At 32.7% G+C, this 21,200-nt stretch overlaps 1 protein-coding gene across 15 annotated transcripts in view; it reads left to right on the forward strand.

Moving 5' to 3' along the window:
* PAM (peptidylglycine alpha-amidating monooxygenase) overlaps positions 1-21,200 on the forward strand; it is a 311,548-nt gene that overhangs the window by 222,834 nt on the left and 67,514 nt on the right. For all 15 annotated transcript variants that reach the window (XM_058276787.2, XM_058276770.2, XM_058276809.2 and 12 more), the window contains 7 exons: positions 1,703-1,751; positions 2,557-2,624; positions 4,402-4,482; positions 4,770-4,846; positions 5,475-5,578; positions 14,036-14,220; positions 14,782-14,853. In XM_058276787.2, coding sequence (XP_058132770.1) covers positions 1,703-1,751; positions 2,557-2,624; positions 4,402-4,482; positions 4,770-4,846; positions 5,475-5,578; positions 14,036-14,220; positions 14,782-14,853 — 636 coding nt within the window. The remainder of the gene's footprint in view (positions 1-1,702; positions 1,752-2,556; positions 2,625-4,401; positions 4,483-4,769; positions 4,847-5,474; positions 5,579-14,035; positions 14,221-14,781; positions 14,854-21,200) is intronic.

Consider the following 21,200-nt stretch of genomic DNA (forward strand, 5'->3'; position numbering starts at 1 on the left):
GAAATACAGTACATTTTTCTCTAAAGTATATTAATCATCTCTTATTACAACTTGAATTTTTAGCTGCTTTGTTATTATTGTGTGACAACCTTGACTTGCTTATAGGTGATGGCATGTTGTTGATAAGCATTTGGTTATCAGAAAAAGAAAAAAAAAAAAGAAAACCTGGTCCTTAACCTTTACAGTGGAGTAAATGACAAGGCTGACTCATTTTTAAAACTCTCAAGAGAGAAAGAATAAACAATAATATAGTAATGGCTATTATTAATTTAGAGAAAACTTTAATAAGTGGTATTTCTGACTTATTCCTGTGCTTTTCTTTCAGTAAAAACCTACCCAGTTTAGACAATGCTAATAAAGAACATATCTGATTAAAAAGATGCATTGTTTTAGTGCCTCAAGCACAGGGGCTCCTGAGGGCTGTAGAGGCATCTGGACACTATAGGCAGGGCAGACAAACCCAGGAATTCAGCACCCTGTCGATGGGCCTTATCTTGGAATATATGACAACCTGTCCTCCCAGTGTATCGTTCTTATACCATTTGTTCTTATGCCATTTTATTTGAACCTATAACTAGCACTATGCCCGTTCAATATGTGTCCCAGAAATGTAAATCTTCCAGCTATTCGTACACCATTGGAACCCTGAATCTCAGCAGAGTTGCAGCAAACACCCACCCTCCAATTCATCAGACTCACCCAAGACAACTAACAAAAGGATAATGATGGACAATGCCCATCCCCTTACCCCAAAAGAGCATCTATAACTGCAAGCAAGACAGTTCCACCCATCTTCCCCATGGGAATCTAAAGCCCCCTCTCAACTAGAAGTGGAGTGGACATCACCACCCCAAAATCCTCAAGATTGAGGAATGAACAAACATAAGGAGGGAATGCAACTATGAATTAATGTAAACTTATTATTATTCTAGTAATGAAAGAATTTTAACATTGATATAAAGGCAGTGGTCACTAGAGGTTCTGAGGAGAGGAAGAATTCATCCTTTATTTTTACTTGGGGAAGACTAAGGAAGATGGAAGAGAATATTTGCAAGAAGTCTCTGAAGTGTCCTTGGCAAAGATAAAGAGCTACTCAGAGACTTTCAGCTGAAGTTAAAGTGTAAAAAGAATGAGGATCAGGTGTTTCTATTAAGAAGTTGGGAATTAGTATGGCTTAGAAACCAAACAATTTGATTCTCATATGTAAATTTGAGACATTAGAGACTTTAAAAATAATAATACTTAAAAATCCAGATTATGGGACACTTCAATTTTTAAAAAGTACTAGAACCAGTTATTTGGTATGTAATGGAAGAAAACATTCAACTCACCCACTTTTAAGGGTGTTTCAGCAATACAGATAAAGCATGGAAAGCAGCAACAGCTTTCTTCTGTGAGCTTATGACTAGTGCATATTATGTCTGCAGGAAAGCAGGTAAATGGTCAGTTTGACAGTCTGACGAATCAAATAACAAGGACTGCTTGAAATGATACTTTTGTTGCTTTTGTGATAGATTGGATATAAACTGAATTAATGAATATGAAAGCATTCTGTAAATCAGAAAGCACCCTACACATGAAACATGCAGATGTTGTTTTTTTTTAGTGTTGTGAGTTGTAATCACTTAAAGTTTACTAGTATGAAATTCCTTTTTCACGTTTTCCTATTTAAGGCTTATATTTTGTGCATATGTGCTTTCAGATAATCACAAGGACTGTTCTGGTGTATCCTTACACCTCACACGTTTGCCGTAAGTACTTCCAGTTATCCTACATTAGTGACAACTTTAAGAACTTTGAGTGCTTAGAAGTGGGGATGTCTATGTATTAGTTGATTACTGCCTAACAGATTATCTTAAACTTAGTGATTTAAACTGGCATTTATTATTTCATAGTCTAGTGTGTCAGAAATCTGGGCACAGCTTAGCTGGGCCTCAAGGTCTTGCATGGGGCTGCAGTCACAGTGTCAGCCAGGGCTGGAGCCACCTCCAGACTTACCAGGGAGGAGCTGTTTTCAAGATGCTGGCAGGATTTGGCCAGAGATCTCCTTCAGTTTCTTCACATGTAGACACCCATCAGGGCAAGTCACAATCTGACAGCCACCTTCCCTCAGTGTAAGCAAACAGAAAGCAAGAGGGGGCATGTAAGATGGAAGCCAGAGTCTTTTTGAGCCTAATCTCAGAAATGACATACAATTATTTTTGCCAAATCCTGTTCATTTAGAAATAAGTCTCACTAGGTTCAACCCATGACGCAAGGGGAGAGGATTAGACAGGGCATGAATGCTGGAGCTAGGGATCATTGGGAGCCATGTGGAGACTGCCTTCCATGTTCACCATGCCATAAAAATGTGTTTTGATCTATTTGCCCAAGAAAAGAAGTGATTTTTAAAGAAAAGAAATCTATTCTACATTTATAGTCTACTTCATTTTCCACATTATTCCATTTTAATTTACATAAGAATCACATTTTACAGACCACAAGATTGAGGTCTTATTTTTACAAGACAATAGTCTTGAGTTTTTCAAATATTTGATCAACACTTTTCTCCTGCAGACAGCCTTTAATTGCTGGCATGTACCTTATGATGTCTGTTGACACTGTTATACCAGCAGGAGAGAAGGGTAAGTAATGATCTTCAGTATTTACCATTATTTTATTGTCAATAAGAATGTATTTAGAGTATATTTTTATAAACCTTTAAAATGACCAGTGTTTTTGAGTACCTGAAAAATAAACCAATTCTTTATTATCCTTGGATAATATTTTAATATTTTTTAAATTTAAGAGCTTTGTTTAATCCAAGCCATTTTTTGTTGCTTTTTTAATTCTTTAAGTGAAATACTAGTAATTAAGACCCATGAGTAGGTAGTGGGTTATGTAAGAAATGTCTTGAGCAATTTATAAATCAAGCATCCTTTCCCTAGATGCAAAAAACAAACTATATAATATACAGTGGCATAAATTACTGCATAGAACACCAGATTCAAAATACAAAGTTTAGTAAATGCAACATTGACTCAGTCTTTAAACTTAGATTTACTGTGCTTATTTCCCTATGTTTAGTATGAGATAATAATAGCTGATTCTCCTAAACTTGCAAAATGCTATGAGAATAAGAATGATATGATTTATCTTATCTTAGGTTCTTGTAAAGAAAGTGCCATGTTAGAAATTATTCATTTCTGCTTTTATTTGAGATCTTTTAAAGTTAATGACAAGTAATTTATTATCTCTTCATCATAATTTATTTAAAATTAAAGAAGTATTTACTTAAAATCTACTATGTGTTAGACTATAAGGAAGGAAAAGTATATGAAGTAGTCCTTTCTCTTATAGGGAACATTGTCAGTCTAATCAGTCATTATTAACTGTCATTCTGATGTTCTGTGTTTACATTCAGTTTTTGAAAATCCCTTTCTTCCAAAACTAAAAACCAATTTTTAAGCTTTCTAGCTGGATACACTTAATGATAAAGGTAATAAATCAAGCCTATAGCTTCACTGATGGGGTATTTTTTTCATTTTAAAAAAAATTTACTGAAGTATACCATATATATGAACATACATAAACAATAAGTGTATAGCAAAAGTTGTGAACTTACAAAACAAACAATCATAACATCATGCAGGGCTCCCATACATCACCCCACCACAAATATCTTGCATTGTTGTGAAACATTTGTAACAAATTATGAAAGAGCATCATAAAAGTATTGCTTTTAGCTATAGTCTGTATCTTACATTTGCTACATTTTTCCCCCCACCCACCCTATTAGTTTTTTGGTCATAAACCATATAATTTATCTAAAGTGTACAGTCAGTGGGATTTGGTATAATCACCACATTGTACTCTCACCAATCAATATTAGAGCATTTTCATTATTTAAAAAAAAAAAACTACTATCATACATATCATATATTAATGCTACTAATTACTAATCCTATGATGTGCTTTCACCATTTCTATTCATGTCCAAACATTTACAAACAACTTTTTACAAATTCTGCACAGATTAAACCTCAGCTTTCCATTCTATAACCACATTCTGTTCTCTGGTGACTTTTATTCTAGCTATTGACTCCATGAGATTGCTTATTATATTTAGTTCATAATAGTGAAATCATACAATATTTATCTTTTTGTGCTTGAAAGGGTATTTTGATTTGACTCTAGTCATTTTTTTATGAATGAAATAAATATGTTAAGACAAGGAGTTCTTAATTCATCTTAACAGATTGGCTGGCACGTAAGTGCTTAGTATCTGCTGAGTACATGGCTGAGTGTGCTTTCTTCATAAGAAAATCCACACCCAACATTTTTTGAATAACCTATACTTACTTCTAGATATGAATAATGTTCTTTTTCAGTTGACTTTTTCTGTGTTTTCATTTCTAACAGTGGTGAATGCTGACATATCATGTCATTATAAAATGTATCCAATGCATGTATTTGCCTATAGAGTTCACACTCACCACTTAGGTAAGAACTTTAAACTACATATTAAATTATTAAAATTTACCATTGTGCTTGCTAGTGCTATAAATATGAAAAATAAATTATATTTGGCCTTAAATCTGTTTCTATGAAAGGGATTTTATGTGATAACTTTTTTATGCTGTTTCATAACCTTGTTTTCATCAAAATGCCCAGCTTTTGTGTTCTGAAGAAACTTAGACTTTATTTTAAAATAGGAAAGCATGTATGTCTTTTATTTTCCTAAGACATTATCTAATATATTATTTGATTGTAATTTATGTTTATTACAGGTCAGGTAGTAAGTGGATACAGAGTAAGAAATGAACAGTGGACATTGATTGGACACCAGAGCCCTCAGCTGCCACAGGTGTGTAGAAACTAATTTAATTTTGAAAGAAAAATTATTAATCAGAAGTAAATTTTTAAAAGCTCCCAGAGAGCCCCTGTCAGTTTCTCTGGAATCTGAAAATATCTGAAGCTGCTTTTGTTGTCTATTTAAGCTATCTAATCTCATTTTTTACAACTTCCAATTTGGTGTGCTATCCTAATCGATTATCCCATTATTTCTAAGCATGTTGTTAGAAGTCTTTTCTGTCATATATTTTAATCAAAGTTAGTGTCTCAGATAGCTGTTCTGGTATTACAGGAATTCTGAGTTTATGGGATGTATACTTGTTGTGTTGTTACTAGTAAGTAACTTTTATTCCAAATTTTGATATTCTTGTAATAAAAAATAATTAAAGGTAAACTCTGGAATGTGTGTGTCTAATTTATCCTTTCTACCCTGGGTACTCCAGAATTCATGTTATTAAAACATGCAGTTGTGAAATTAACCAGCTTTTAACTTAAATACCTCAAGAGCTATATACAACTAAGTTGTTAACATGCTTTCAATAAACCTCTAACCTCATTATGTAGAAACAAACAAACAAAAAAACATGTTCTGGGATTTTGTTAGTAATTTTAACGAATCATTGTGCTTATATTCTTGGCAGGCTTTCTACCCTGTGGAACACCCAGTAGATGTTAGTTTTGGTGATATATTGGCAGCAAGATGTGTATTCACTGGTGAGGGAAGAACAGAAGCCACACACATTGGGTATGATTCTGCAAATTCCACTATTTAAAGAGATTTTGTGGGGCACCTGTTATAAGTTAAGTAACAGGTATCTTTTTTTCCTTGTCATGGACTATTATAACAAACTGTAATATTTTATTATTTTAGTACTGTTTGATTTGGACAAATCCCTGAATATGTGCTCATTTCTCCATGCTTTTCACCTGCGACAGCATACCTCTACATATTATAGCTACAATAAGGGTGCATATTATTCCCTCATTATATTTTCTTTATTAAGAAGTTATTATAATAAAGAAAATAAAATGATTATGAAAAACATTTTTTTCTCAAGTGTCCTTTTACCCTATGTTCAAATTTAGGCAAATATATGGGTTCTCCTTTTAATGGTGCCTATTAAATACTCAGAACTGTGAGGTCTGTTTTTCTGTCTGTCATAACTTCTTTGTTTTCAATATTTCCCAGTTGTTTAGTCTTTACCAGATGAGAATGATAATATGCAACACTTTTCCAAAAGGGAATGCCAGGACTTTTTAATAATTTCCAAAATACTAAGCCTCCTTGGAAAAAGTGTATTTTATAACACTGAGTAAATGTTTTCAAAGTCTATGAACTTTTTCAAAAAAGGCTTACCTAAATGAAAAAGGGAAAATAAAGTATTTTATTATGTTTTTTGTTAGAAAAGAATCAAAGAACCTCCTTTCCATGTTAAACTAGGTTATAAAATATTTACTGATACCACCTGGAAGCTAGAGTTTTAAACTTATCTCCTGATTAGAGAAATTACAGAAAAAAGGTATCTGAAATAATACATTACATGCACTGAAAATATTCTTAAAAAAACAACAATTTTTTTTAAAAAGAACATTTGATATGGTTGAAAGGTCATTTTTATATCCCTCTATCACTATAGAAAGATTTTTATATTAATAACTGAATTTTAAGGCTAAAGTTAGAACAAATAGGAAAAATTATCAGTTTGTGTTAAACAGCAGTGCTTTTGGATAAATTTGATAAATTTGGGAACGGGAATTGAGGAAACCAACCAAATTATTGAGTTACATGAAATGTAGGAATAAGTAGATATGAAGGAAAGAGTCTGACAATTCACTTCTGAATAACTGTTAAATACATGAAGTGATATGATTCAGAGGCTATTGATGGGTTCGTCTCCATTTCAAGTTAGAGTGAAGCCATAGTAAGATTACTTAAATTTACCTTTCAAAAATAAACATGCAAAGTAGTAAAAAAAATTCCCTGTTTAAACATTACATGTATTGGTTTATAAGTTTGTATGTGAAATAAGTAGAATTTTTTGTTGGGAGGTCTCTTTACAAGTTTGATAACTTTGGCCAACATTTATCCTTTGAGTTTTCTTTGCGAGTCACTTATAACCGCAGAAATTAATGCCTTATTAAAGTACCAGAATGGGAGGCCAAATTGATCTCTAGAGGCCTCTTTCTGTTTCGAGTCCAGAATAATTTTAGTCATTTTAAAAATGTGCATTTTGCTCTAAAATAATATCCTACAATGACTATACTCATCTACCCTTTTGCAAATCTCATGTGGCTAGGAAAATGGCATTTTGTAAAACAAATGAAATAGAAATAAGTAATTGGACATTAAGTTAGTGGGTGAATCCATGTACTGAATATTAAATTTATACTACTGAAGCATTTTTTCCAGATGACTGAAAAACTAATAAGATTGGTTTGAATATTTTTAAATATCAATGATAATCCTCAGAATAGTGAATAATATTTTTGTAGCTTTATAGTTTTAGAAAAATAACAGCAACAGTGCATCTCTGTTTTATAAAATAACAGATACCACCACCAATAAAATACTACAGGATCACCATTGCGAATGTGAACAATAAAAGCAAGTATTTATGATGTCTATTAAATTAAATGATAATTTGTAACTCTCTCTTCCTTCTCTCATTCCACTTTCCCCTCATCCCTCATAGACAAACACGACCTCCCGTAGAGCATAGGAAGAGCCATCACCTTCAAGTTTTAAACCTTTTGAACTGCAGTCTCCTGGAAACTAGGTTTTATGGGAAAATTGTATTAATAGTAGCCTAAGAAGAAAATGTTCAGCTGAATTAAGCTGATAATCCCAGGAATGGAGAAAACCTTGTTTGGGTGGAATAATCATGGTTAACTAAGAAAAGAACACTTTAAAAATAAGGACTGATTTTCCCCTACCAAGGATTCATCTCAAAACATAACTCAATTTAAAAAATGTGGATTTAAGAGTAGAAATATTAATAAATATACTTAATGGTAAAAGGTTTAATCCAGATGTTGCATTTATCATTAAATAGTAAATATGAAGTATATATTTCAAAGTTGCACTTATGTGTATGCTGATGATATAGTACTAATTAATCTCTGAAGAAGCAATGTTTTGTGCCCTACTGCATTACATATTTTACATTCAGCATGTCAGTCCTCTGAATTCATTCTGAACATTTAGTCAAGTTTAAAACAAAAAATAGAATTTAATTAAGTGAGCCAATTAAGTTAACTCAGTCAGCTAAATTAGCCTAAAAGTTTATATGCTAATTTTTTAAATTAATTCTTAGGAATAATACCGTTTGCCTATTTGGTCAATTTTGCTGGACATATTTTGAAATGAGTCATTTTATGGTCATATGAGAATGTCTAAAAAATTGTCATAGACACTGTGGGCATAGCACTTTAATCAGCATTTTAAAGTATCACGGGCAAAAAATTAATTCTTAAGAATTAATTAGTAACTCCCTAGTTAATTCTTAAGAAATAATTAAAAAGTTTTGTAAAATAACTTATTTAAAGTTTTCATATTTCTTTCCAAAATTATTATCACCCATCATTGATTATTTCCAAGCCTAGCATATGTTGAAAGTAATGGAGCAGGAGGTAGGAATAGGACTTCTCAAAGCAAGTGGATTATAGCGCTCTGAAACATAGTCATGGTGTATAGCAGTAATCAGACACTTAAAAATGATACATTTTAGAATATTTGGTACTCACTTAAGTTTCTGTTTTGCATCTTTATGGTATAAAATAGTATGTTTTTATAAATATTTTTCAGAAATATCATAGGTAAATTAAGTACTTATAGTTGACCTGACTCATTATTTAGCAGTATGATATATTAGGGCAAGCATGTTAAGCCATAGTAATGTAAACATTTATTAAGCTAGATTATTCATTTCTTTTTTCATTCGACAAATATTTATTGAGGGCTTTCTCTTTTCTGGTTCACCACACTTTCTCAGATTGAAAACCACATACAAATAAAAGAGAAACTTATCTGATAAGCACTTTATTATGTAAGAGAATTTTTAAAAAATGCCCCACTGCAATTTTGGAATGTAGGTGCTTCCACCAGTCATCACTTAGGAAATCACTTAGCATTTGGGAATGCTAAAGGGCCGGTTAATGGAGCCAGGGCCATGAACAAAACTTCCCTCCTTACTTTCTCAAATTAATAATAACTCAAATGGCTTGGTATCATTAGTGAGTTATTATTATAGAGTTGAATTGCATATGTTGATCTCTAGGGAAAATAAGGCTAGGTGTGTCAAAATCCTTGTGTAAGAATATAGAAAGCCATTTATCTGATTTACGGTGAGTTTTTTTTTTTAATTGAGTGAAAGAAAGATGGATTGTGAAACTAAGAATGATTTGAGTCCTGATATTTCTTGGGCAGGATAGTTTCTCTGTCAGAAAGGAGTTCAGAATTACCCTGACTTCAAGTACGATTACAGATGGAAAAGAATGAATTAAGACTTTTTTTCCTTCAGCACTTATAATAAAATTTTTTAATTTACTTGATCAACTCAATTTTGTATCATAGAATCAGTACCCCAAATGCCCTATATTGGTGAGCCAGTTAGGACGCCTCACAAATTCACATGTATTTAGAGATAAACACATATATGTATGTAAAATTAACATATATACATAATTCAATTAGTGAATTGTTTGTGTATGTATATGGATATGTGTGTTTATATAAAATTTTTCTCAGAAGCTGATTCAACACATGATAAGATAACTTACTTTAGAGTGAAATAACTGGCAAAATTGGCTTATATTTCCATTCTCTCAAATTCACTATTTAAAGTAAGAAAGTTGGATTGTAAGTTAAAAAGGAGAGTCATGTTATTTAGAAAGCTATTGATTTCCCTTTGTTGGCTATAATTAACTGTACATTTTTCAAACATGCAACCTTGTACCTTGCTACACGCTATTTCTCAGCTAGCTGCTGCCTTTGGCTCAGGTTTTAATATTAACATTATCCAAGATTTATGCTACCTTCTTATTTCACACTCTCTGCTATCATTGTCTACAATTTCCATTTCTTTTAACTGTCACTCACTGCATTGGTGGTTATAGCAAGGAATGTTATTCAGTGTAGTAAAATCTTGTCCTGACCATTGATTGTATTGGTTGATTATTCCACTTAGCACACATTTCACAGTTTTATTCCTTGCTCCAAGATTAATTACTTTGTATTTGTCTGAAATGAACTCTTTTTACCTTTAGTACAATTTGTTTTCAAACACATTTTAAAAGTAAGGCCTACAAATACACATATAACAAGTTTAGAAGCACCAAATAATTTATTTGGAGAAATATATATATATATTAACAAGATATTCTATTTTATAACATTAGTTCCTTATCAAATCCTTAATAGATTTTCTGTAAATTTAAACTCTGTATGGATGTGATAGAAAGATTATAGATAAATAACAAAAAATGTCTATATATAGCTGTTTTCAGCATATTATAAAATATTTCTGTAGCCTGTTCTCTATACCTGTTTATGCTTAAGCATATGCAATTTTGTAATTCTGTATAGCTATACTGCACACACGTACATGGGTGTAACTGGTCAATACTATGATTAGGTTTCTGGCGGCGGACTTGGCCTAGTGGATAGGGCATCTGTCTACCACATGGGAGGTCCAAGGTTCAAACCCCGGGCCTCCTTGATCCATGTGGAGCTGGCCCATGCGCAGTGCTGATGCATGCAAGGAGTGCCCTGCCACGCAAGGTTATCCCCCACGTAGGGGAGCCCCACGCGCAATGAGTGCGTCCCATAAGGAGAGCCGCCCAGCACGAAACAAAGTGCAGCCTGCCCAGGAATGGTGCCGATCACATGGAGAGTTGACAAAACAAGATGACCCAACAAAAAGGAGACACAGATTCCCGTGCCGCTGACAACAACAGAAGCAGACAAAGAAGACGCAGCAAATAGACACAGAGAACAGACAACCAGGGTGGGGGGAGGGGGAAAGGGAGAGAAATAAAGAAATAAATCTTTTTAAAAAAGATTAGGTTTCTACCCACATTAAAAAAAAAGTCATAAGTATCATAGTCTATCTTTTCTTAAATTATGTTCTGGAACATGCAATAAGACAAAGGAGCCCGGTCAAATTCATTTGGGAATGGCTGAGTACTATATCCCATCATAGAACATCCTGAGCATATTGATATTAAAGGCTCTTGAAGTACAGAATCTGTTTAACTTGTGTAAATCAACATTTTCATATTTTGTCAGAGAATAACTTTTTCTCAATTCATCTGTAGCATTTCAAGAACCAAACTTTATGGTAATAGTTATAGAGATAGTACTCTAGAAGAAAATTAAGAAGAGTAAAATAATTTTAGGGTTCCCTCTCTATTTTGTAGACACAACACAAGAATTCACAGAATACACTATTTATTTTATGAAACAGAGAACACACTGGCCAAGAGAACCAGTGATATCTAGATCAGAAGCTATAATTACTTTTCTTTTCTTCAATCTTTTAATAATAAAGAAAGAGATCAGGATACTTGTTGAATTACATATGCTATAGTATGTCTGCATACCTTCCCTGTTGAAAGCATGGACCTGATGTTCCCAAACAGATAAAATATGGAAGATCCTGTCCATGCATTAGTTGCAAGTTTCATGAATTATTATATGACTCTTTAAGTTTATTAAAGTTTTTTCTTTCATAATTTGAAAAGTATAAATGATAATATTGCTTTCCCTCTCTGCAAGATGATGTAAGGTTTTCTAAGTTAGAGCCACGTCTTAAATTCCTTTTCCCCCTTGCTCTCTCTCAAGCTATATACTTCCTAGTTTTGAACAAGGAAGGTTAAGGTAATATGGTGGGAAGTTCTGGCCAATTATTTTGGCATCTTTCATTCCTATTATAGCACATAATTTCCCTCAGACTCCAAGGACGTTAAAATGTAATTCTTAATAATGGTGTTTTGTTATGAAGATATGTATAGCAAACAAATATTTATTGAATGTTACACTTCAATATTTGCTTAAAATATATTACAAAAGAGGCAGTTACACTGACAGGTATCAGATTCAGACTGAGAAGCCAAATGATTTTTAAAGCATCAGTACAGGTTCCCAGGGCAGGGGCTCATTCCTGTGGTCTGTCAGGCAGGTTTACATTTTCAAAGCTTAGAGAAAACAAATCCTGTTTGGAAAAGATTATTTTTTTCCTTCCCTTGCTGTTAGCATTACTGTTGCTATGGCGAAAAAGTGAATGCAGCATGACATTGCTGGAAAAGTCTACACTGACACATTTCTGTACAACAAACAGTCCACCTCCTAATTTGTTTTTCATTAGTACAGACTTGCTCAATATTAGAACTAATACAAAATGTGAAATGTTCCTTGGCCCAAGCAATTTTGGTATATAAAGTTTTACAAACGTGTACCTAAACTTGTTCCTAATATGAGTAAAGAGAAAGAAATACATAGTTCCCCGTGTACATTGAGGAAGAAGAAAACACATTTTGTAAACTATTAGGCATTATTTATATTATTTGGAATTTTTTTGGAAATATCCATTTCACTGTTTAAAAAGCTATTTTTAACATTGAGCCATTCAACTGTACCCCACTGCCCCCATTCAGATCAGTCTTTGGAAGAGATTAGTACTGATTTCATTTTTTATCAATATATTTTCTCCTACTGTAGAAGCCACTTAGTAGACAAGTCAGGTATCAGGGACACACTTTCATTGTCTTAGTGTCCACACATGATTCTGGATACATTTGACCATGAGTAAGGGAGAAGTTAACTGAAAACAAAGTTCCAGACTCTTGGTGTTAAATGAAAAAAGGTATTTTTAATGATTTGTAAATAATATATTTCTGTGAAGTATTCTAAGCTTTACCATTACTCAATAAACAATTAAGATTTTCCAGTTGAAGCATACTTTGCCCAGGCTATACATTTTGGCAAATGGAAGAAGGAATAAGAATTTAGAAGATAAAAGTATATCTCAGCTACTTAAAAATACCATTGTCATCTATGGTATTGGTAATATATAGAGAGTGACTACAAACTGATTCTGCACTATAAAGTGGAAATATTCCTTTTACAATGTGCTTTTATTTCCACTTTTAAAAAAAAATAATTTTATTACAGAAGTTGTGAACTTACACATGTGTAGAATTCCCATACACCAACCCTTCACCAACACACCACACCGTTGGGGAACATTTGTTACAGATAATGAGATAATATCATCAGACTATTACCATTAACTATGGTCCATAGCCTACATTTGGCATTTTTTTCTATACCCCCTCTATTATTAACATAGTACATCTTTGGCATTGATGCAAGAATATTACTGTATTGCTGTTAATTACAGTCCATAGGTTACATTACTTGTATTTTTCCCATGCTTCTCTACGTTCCCGCCACCCTACAATAATGACATACATCCATTCTAGTTCACAGAAGGACATTCTTGCACTTATACTATTAACCACAATTCTCATCCATCTCTGGGTTCACTGTATTATTCATCCTTAGAGTATTCTCTAGCTTTCTTTCAATTGACATTTACATCCCTGGACTACTCTTTTCAACCAATATCCCATTTATAAACCAACTGCTTCTCACTATAATGTGTTACCGTCAACTCTTTCCACTTCAACACTATTACAGTCAAGTTAATTAAAACTACATACATTAAGTATCAGTACTCCTTCACAACCCTCCTCTTATCTCCTAATAACTTATACTCCAGGTTTTAACTCCATGTGTTTATTCTTCGTATTTAGTTCATATTAGTGAGACCATGCAATACATTCTCCTTTTGTGTCATTTATTTCACTTAACATAATGTCTTCAAGAGTCATTCATGTTATAATATGTGTCCCAATTTCACTTCTTACTGCAGCATAGTATTCCATTGTATGTTTATATCACATTTTGTTTATCCATTCATTGGTTGATGGACACTTGGGTTATTTCCATTGCCTACAATATACTTTTGATGTTTAAAACTGCAATGGTGTTTTAAGGAAAGCTATTAAAATAAATGCACAATATATTTACCTTTGAATCCATTGCTGACACATTTAATAGTTATATTTTTCTTGCATTGGGAATGTGTTTTTTGTTAATAGCTGGACTGTTGTGTCTTTTTTTTTTTTTTTTGGCCTGTAGTGGCACATCTAGTGATGAAATGTGCAACCTATACCTTATGTATTATATGGAAGCCAAGCATGCAGTTTCATTCATGACCTGTACACAGAATGTAGCTCCAGATATTTTCAGAACCATTCCACCAGAAGCTAATATTCCAATTCCTGTGAATGCTGATATGGTTATGATGCATGGACATCACAAAGGTAAAATTAGTGTTTAACGTAACATTTGTATTTTATGTTTTCTTATATATTTCACTGTGACTGTGTAAATAATATTTAAAATCATTTTTAATATGTTTTAAGTTAAATATTACATGTACACATGCATTCTCCTTGCCTCTTTTCTCTCTTTCATATCCTCTCTCCTCTTCCTGACTCACTTACATTAAAATAAAGAAAAAAACTCACCCAGTAATGAAACAGATTAGTTTTGGGACCAACCCCATAAATTCAGACCTTTCTTCATTTAATTCATGTTTTCCAGTCCCCTCATCTCTTTCCTCCCATAACCTGTAATGAACTCTGCAATTTACAAAATCTATGACCCTATTTTAAAGAGTGCTACAATTTGCCAGTGAAAATGATTATATCCAACCATACCTTAAATTATCAGTTTAATGGGCTTTTTAAGCAAAGAACAAGTCTTGTTTTATGAAGCATTTCTACCATTGCCCTTTTTGGTGTCATTTTCAGAATTGATCTTTGACATGCAGTTATCTGAAAATGATCAAATTGACTGTCATTTCTTTTGATCCTTTACAGAAACAGAGAACAAAAATAAAGCTTTTTTACTACAGCAGCCAAAACGGGAAGAAGAGGAAGTGTTAGACCAGGGTATGTATGATTGTTTCTGTAACTAAACCTACAAAACTGTTCATATTCCGAATAGGCAAGCAAATTGTAAAGTTATAGAAAAATTTTAGGTCTCTCTTTATTGTCCTCCAACCTATTATATTGCTGTGTTTTTATATAATGCATAATTCATGAGGAAATGGTCAATTATTGCACTTTAGCCTTGAAAATAAAATTCATTACTTTAATTTGATCCTGGCAGATTTTTCTGTCCTTGTTTTAGTTCATTTAATATTGTAACTTTTATATATTGTACAAATAAGTGAAAATATAATCAATGGGATGCTTTTGAAATCTAATGACCTTTACTATTAAAATTCTTGTGTATTTTGTATGGTGTGTTCATTTGAGGTTCAAGAAAAAAGGAATTTAAGAATTAAATGCACATCTTGCTTCTATAAGTCATTCTTCTCTGCCTTCTGCAAGGTAGGAGGAATTATTCTCATGCATTTGTGATATTGTATTATATTGCCATCTGATGCATTGAGAAAACATTATTCTTACTCTGTTCTATTTATTTGACATGGTCAAGTTTGATGCTTGTATGTGGTATACTGCATGTGCTGGTACTTAACAATTAGTCTCCTGAACCTTGGTTTCTTGCCAGTTGTTTAGAGCAGTGTTTTTTCGTTAAGTGTTGTTGGGGGTATGTTATCTTCTCAAGTCATTTTTGACATTGACATAATATATCTTTAACCATTAGTTGGATGTTAAAGCAAACATACTTCCATTGACAACATCAAGTGTCAGGGAGCAGGACATTTCTATTAGTAACATGTAGAAGTTTCAGATTCGATGGACATTGTAAACCATTATTGGAATTCTTCAAAATGCATCACATTAGATCTAGGACAAAGATACTACTCTTGCACTAGTAATAATTTGCAAAATTAAAGAATCTGGACTTCTGGAAAGGGAAAATGCACTCTAAATGCAGAATACAGTAAACTAATCCAAAGGCTTTTAAATTATAGAGTGTTTTCTATAACATCTCATACTAACAAAAAGCATACAACTTGGCTCAGAATTGTGTTATATCAAAATTAGGGAGATGATTATACAATGAGTTATTTTGACATTGTTTGAAATGAGTATCTTTGAAATAATTTATCTTAGAACATTTCCAAATACCAATATATATGACATTTAATAGAATGTGACCACCACTTAGTAGATGCATCTTTTAAAATATTATGTTTCTGTGGAAACTTAGGCTGGACTGTGCTTTCTTTTTGAAGTTAGCTGAGTTGATCAAGGGAGACTTTGGAATCTCTGAAAGATAGGAAACCCAGAGGTTTTTTTAATTGATACTGCAAAGCAACCTTAAATATTAGGTTTAGTCTGTTCTTTTCCAAATAGTAGGATTTAGGGGTGTCATATATGCAGACAAGCAAAATCCTTTAAGACACGTTTGTATTTTGCCATCCATTTACACTTTACTATTTTACAGCATATATTGACTATTCAGAGATTTAAATATACCCAAATCCTATTGGATCCAGAGAAGAATTCTATGGACACATACAAAATTATTTTCTTATAATTTTTGTTTCTTCAACTTATGAATGAAAATACAGTAAATAAAGTGATGTAATTTGGAAAGGAAATAAATCATTATTCTGACTCAGTTTTTATGCTGTGGAAAATAGGCTCTGTCCATCAAAATGTCACCTCCTAGATTATGTGAAGACAGATATCTTACCAGAAGCTATCCCATGCCTGTGTATTTTCCTGCTGGTCTCTGGGGTCCTCCAGTCTTGAAATTAAACTGAAATACAGAATATAGCAAACACATACCTGTATAGGTAGTTAATGTGATTTTTCACTAATGAGAGCAATTGATCTCCTTACAACATCCAGGCCAAATCTACTCATTATCTGTGAGGGTTCCATTCTTCTCAGAGATGATCTTTTGCACACAATCTCTCTTTGTAGTCACTCCCTAAGGAGTCAAGTTCACCAGCAAATAAGAAGGCTCTAATTATTCAAATAAATTATGCCATGTATGCTAATTTTTAAAGCAAACCCTCACACATAACCCTTTGCTTTATTTTGGTATTCTTGCCAAAATAATGTGTTCAAGGACCTTTCCAGTTTGGATAGATCCTTTTAATATTTTACATTCTGAATAAATAAACGTTCTGGTATTCTAGTTGTTCTAGCTACAGTCTGACAGACAACATCTCTGTTGGGCACACAGGAAATGCCAAATCTCACTGCAAACAGAACAGTTGTGGGGCACAAATGAAAAGACCCAAAGCATCAGAGTACTTTTTCTCAGATGCAGCTAGAGAGATACATGTACTTGTATTATTCATCAGCAGCTAAATGATACAGAAGTTCTACTTGAATAGTACAAATGTTGATTCGTTTTTACTTCCTTTCCTAATGCATTGGAAAGCAGATAGGAAGATAAAGATTAAGATATGTAATATCTTATGTTTGAAAGAAGGGGATACCTTTGTTACGGTAGTGAGAGAGAGAGAGAGAATACTCTTATGCCACAGGCTGAAAAACAAATGTCTGAAATATAGCTGTGCCACAGAGGGTTAGAAGATAATAGATACCTCCAACATGGAAAAAAAAATCACAGCACACTAATGATCTTTTTAGCACAAGTTTATCTAATATTCTATTCCTGCAGGATATATAAATATTTTATTTCCTTTGAATTCATCACTGAAATTGCTATTAATTTTTTGCCAGAATATTAATCTTGATTGGAAATTAACTAGACTCTGAAAGAGGCATCTGAGTTATTTGAACCCATGTATTGTCACTACAGTTTGTGCTTACCCACAAACAGAGTAACCTACTGCAGCATCCATACTACAGCTGCTCCCTATAGAAGAGAATTTGGGGCAAAGCTAGTACATCTCAGAATCTACCCCCAAAGATATAATTACAGAGACACCACAAGAACTTCATTACATGGCTGTTTGACCTATCAGTTTGTTCTGAATCATGCAACAATGAGAAACATTTTAATGAGGTTTTAGGTCAATCTTAAACCTCATTTTGGCTGATTTTTAAAAATAATACTCATTCACTGCATTAGATATGGAAATTACAGTAAAGTATGAAGAAGCCAATAAAAATCACCCATAATACTCAGAAATATGAGAACATATGTATATTTGTGTGTGAAACATATATAATACATATATACATATGCACAGTATTTTAATAATATTTGGATCATAATGTATGCACAGTTTTGTATCCGGTCTTTTTTTAACATTATGTCATTAATATTTCCTCTAACTAAGTATTATTGGGAAGCATGATTTTTAATGGCTACATAATATGTGCATATTCTTGCCCATGTGCTTTGAAAATAGCCTTTTTTACATATAGGTGAGCTTATTTGTGAATAAGTTGATTATGCCTGCCTCCATGCAGAAAAACACTAATGGATATTCAAAACAAACTGAAATGTTATTCTCCTTTGAAAATATTATAAGAGAAAAATTACCTGTATATATATAATAAGTACAATAAACTAACAATAACACCCATTTAGACATTGATTCTCCATGGAGGAAATGAATCCTAGGAACCTACTTGGAATGAGGAGGGTGGCGTTGAGGTTTGCCAGATCAGACACATTCACATAGATCGTTCACTTACATATTACATATTACGGTTGGCTCTTTTAGGAAACTATAAAAAAGTTCTTTTTATCTCCTATGCATTCTGATTTCTTATTTATGTTTACTACACTAAACTATAGTATAATCTACTGATAGTACAACCTGAGCTTTCTTTCAGCATTGTTTGGCAAGGGATGTGTGCTGAAACTGAGAAACATACTAGCTGTGCTCTAGCAAAAATGCCCAACCACATTTAGGAGTTCTGAATTTGAGTGTTTCCTTTAAAATTCAAGATAGAGTTATAATGTTGAAATTTATGTTAATTGCATTTGGAAGATTTTATAACTTAAAAAAATTTAAGGCAGAATTGAAAGTCAAAATCTACAATAACAGTATATCCTTGTTATTGTACCTTATGCTCTAGGCAGCATTTCTTTTGCTGCAGAACGAGCTTTTAACATAGTTTATTCAGTTTGTTCCAAACTCTTCTCATTGTAGTCCTTGTGCCCTCATATAATCAATCTTTCTACTCAAAGGTCAGCCTGAGCTACTATATTCCCAAGACATGGAGAATATGGCAAAAATACAATTTGTAGAGGGAAAACACTCCATGACCCCTGATAGTTAAAGGTCTTCAGACACCTTTTGCAAAACAGAATAATTTCACAGTGGTTTTATGCTAGAAAAAAATGAATTACCATTGGCATGGTTTAACAAATAAGTAGAATCAAGGGAACAAGGTTGCAAGTTAAATGATCTACTGTAAAAGCTTGTTAAAGTAACAGCTGTAAACCATTTGTAGAAAAAAATAAAAGAGGCTGGACTTAGTAGCTTATTTTTACATTTCTTGGCCATGTTCAAAATAGAATACTACCTTGGCCCTCTAATAAAGTACAAAAGATCTTGGTATTATTTCCTTAGCCAATTCCAAGCATACCCAATGCCATTTTGACTGCTTTTTTAAAGAAGATACAATGCTTGTTTGTATTCCCATTCACTAAAAATCTATTGGTTTCTTATGATTTATGAGTAGCTCACAGTCCTTATTTATTGAACTCATCTATCAAACACAATTCTAAATACCACTGCTACCCCAACCCTTCCAGACTCAGGGAAGTGACTGGATGGCTGTTGTGAATTGGTTTCCTCATAACAGAATAGGCAGATGTGAATGATCATTTATTAAAAGGTTGGGCTTTCAGATATAGATCTGTGTGCATGGTAGTTGAAAAAGCCATAATCTCTCAGCTTCTCCTTTTTCATATTTGTCTCATTTGCTTAGAAAAAGGAACAGAGGCTATTTCTGTTGCCTTTTCAACCAGATGACTCCTATAAAATGAATAAATAATAAAGTTGACCTCATCTCTAATTCTCGAGCTGGTCATCATGATTATGTGTTTTATTTCTCTGAGGAAGGATAAATGTTGAGGGTTAGTAATAAGTAAACCAAATCGACTTTAACCATAAGGGAAAGTCAGTTATGATTGAATCATAAAACAAAGTACTAAAATCTAAAAAGGAATGCTCTAATTTATCAGTTCTGTCATAGTGTTCTATCTCATTAGCTTGGTTACTTGGCATTTTTGTCAGTGGTTAAACTGCTGATGAACATCTTATTTACCCTCCATGTACCATAGAAATCATATCACAATAAGGAGTAACAGAAGCTATTTGTTTTAGGAAATGAAGTACTGGTGATTTGAGTGGGAAATGAGAATTTACATACTGAAAAGTTATCAAGAAGTTCTTGATCATTTAAAAAATAAAAGCCCCTGCCACAATTAAGGTTTTATACAATGTAAAGAAGAAAAAAAATTTAATCCAATAATCTTAAAACCTTAAAAAAAAAAAAAAAACTCATGGGACAATTGTTCAATGTATTTTTCCATCTATCTTGGTTTGTTCTTCAGATTCCTGAAAGTAAATCAGAGAAATTTCCATGGGGACAGAAAATTTTGAGTCATCCCTGCTAAATAGAGATTGACCAGTTCAGCCATAAAGTAATTATTGCAAACCCATAACCTACAAATTTGAAGTTTCTTTGTGTTTTAAGTTTCATAGTGTTTTAAGGAACTTTGCTGTGTTTCTTTTCCCAACACATTACAGCTACTACAGTTAAGTTTTCCTAATACCAAACCCATTCGGTTAAAATACTTAAAACCCAGAGAGTATTTCTGCATTTCATAAGATAAGAATGAAAGTTGGAAGGGAAATAGAAAGAAATGGTAACACACTGCAGCTTAAAATTATCAGAAATTTTTCTCTCTACTAATGCAGGAGCAAGGGGCAACATTTTTTAAAAAATTTTATTCACTCTAGAATCGTTAATTGAGCACCTGCTATGTGAAAACTGTACTAGTCACTAGGAATATGACAGTGAATAAGAAATGAGATGTTTTATTTCTTTCATTAAAACCACCTTTAAATTGTGCCACTTATGCCTTTCTAGAGACAATCTATATGTATAGAAATGAATTTTAGAGCATCTTATAGAAAATGATTATAAATAATATAAGGTTTACTACCAGAGGTAGGTAAGAACTATTGAAGAGAACAAAAACCTTTTCTACTTTTTAAAACCAAAGAAAATCAGTCATTATTCTCTAAGCCAGCTTTGTGCAAATCACTATGGTATGTACTATCTGATTTACTTTCCCCATAGTCATATGTGGCTATAAATTTGAATATAATGAAAAGTAAGTAAAATTTACATTTAAATTCCTCAGTCATGCAAGC

Source organism: Dasypus novemcinctus, chromosome 2 (assembly GCF_030445035.2).
Source record: "Dasypus novemcinctus isolate mDasNov1 chromosome 2, mDasNov1.1.hap2, whole genome shotgun sequence".
In the NCBI taxonomy this organism is placed as follows: domain Eukaryota; kingdom Metazoa; phylum Chordata; class Mammalia; order Cingulata; family Dasypodidae; genus Dasypus; species Dasypus novemcinctus.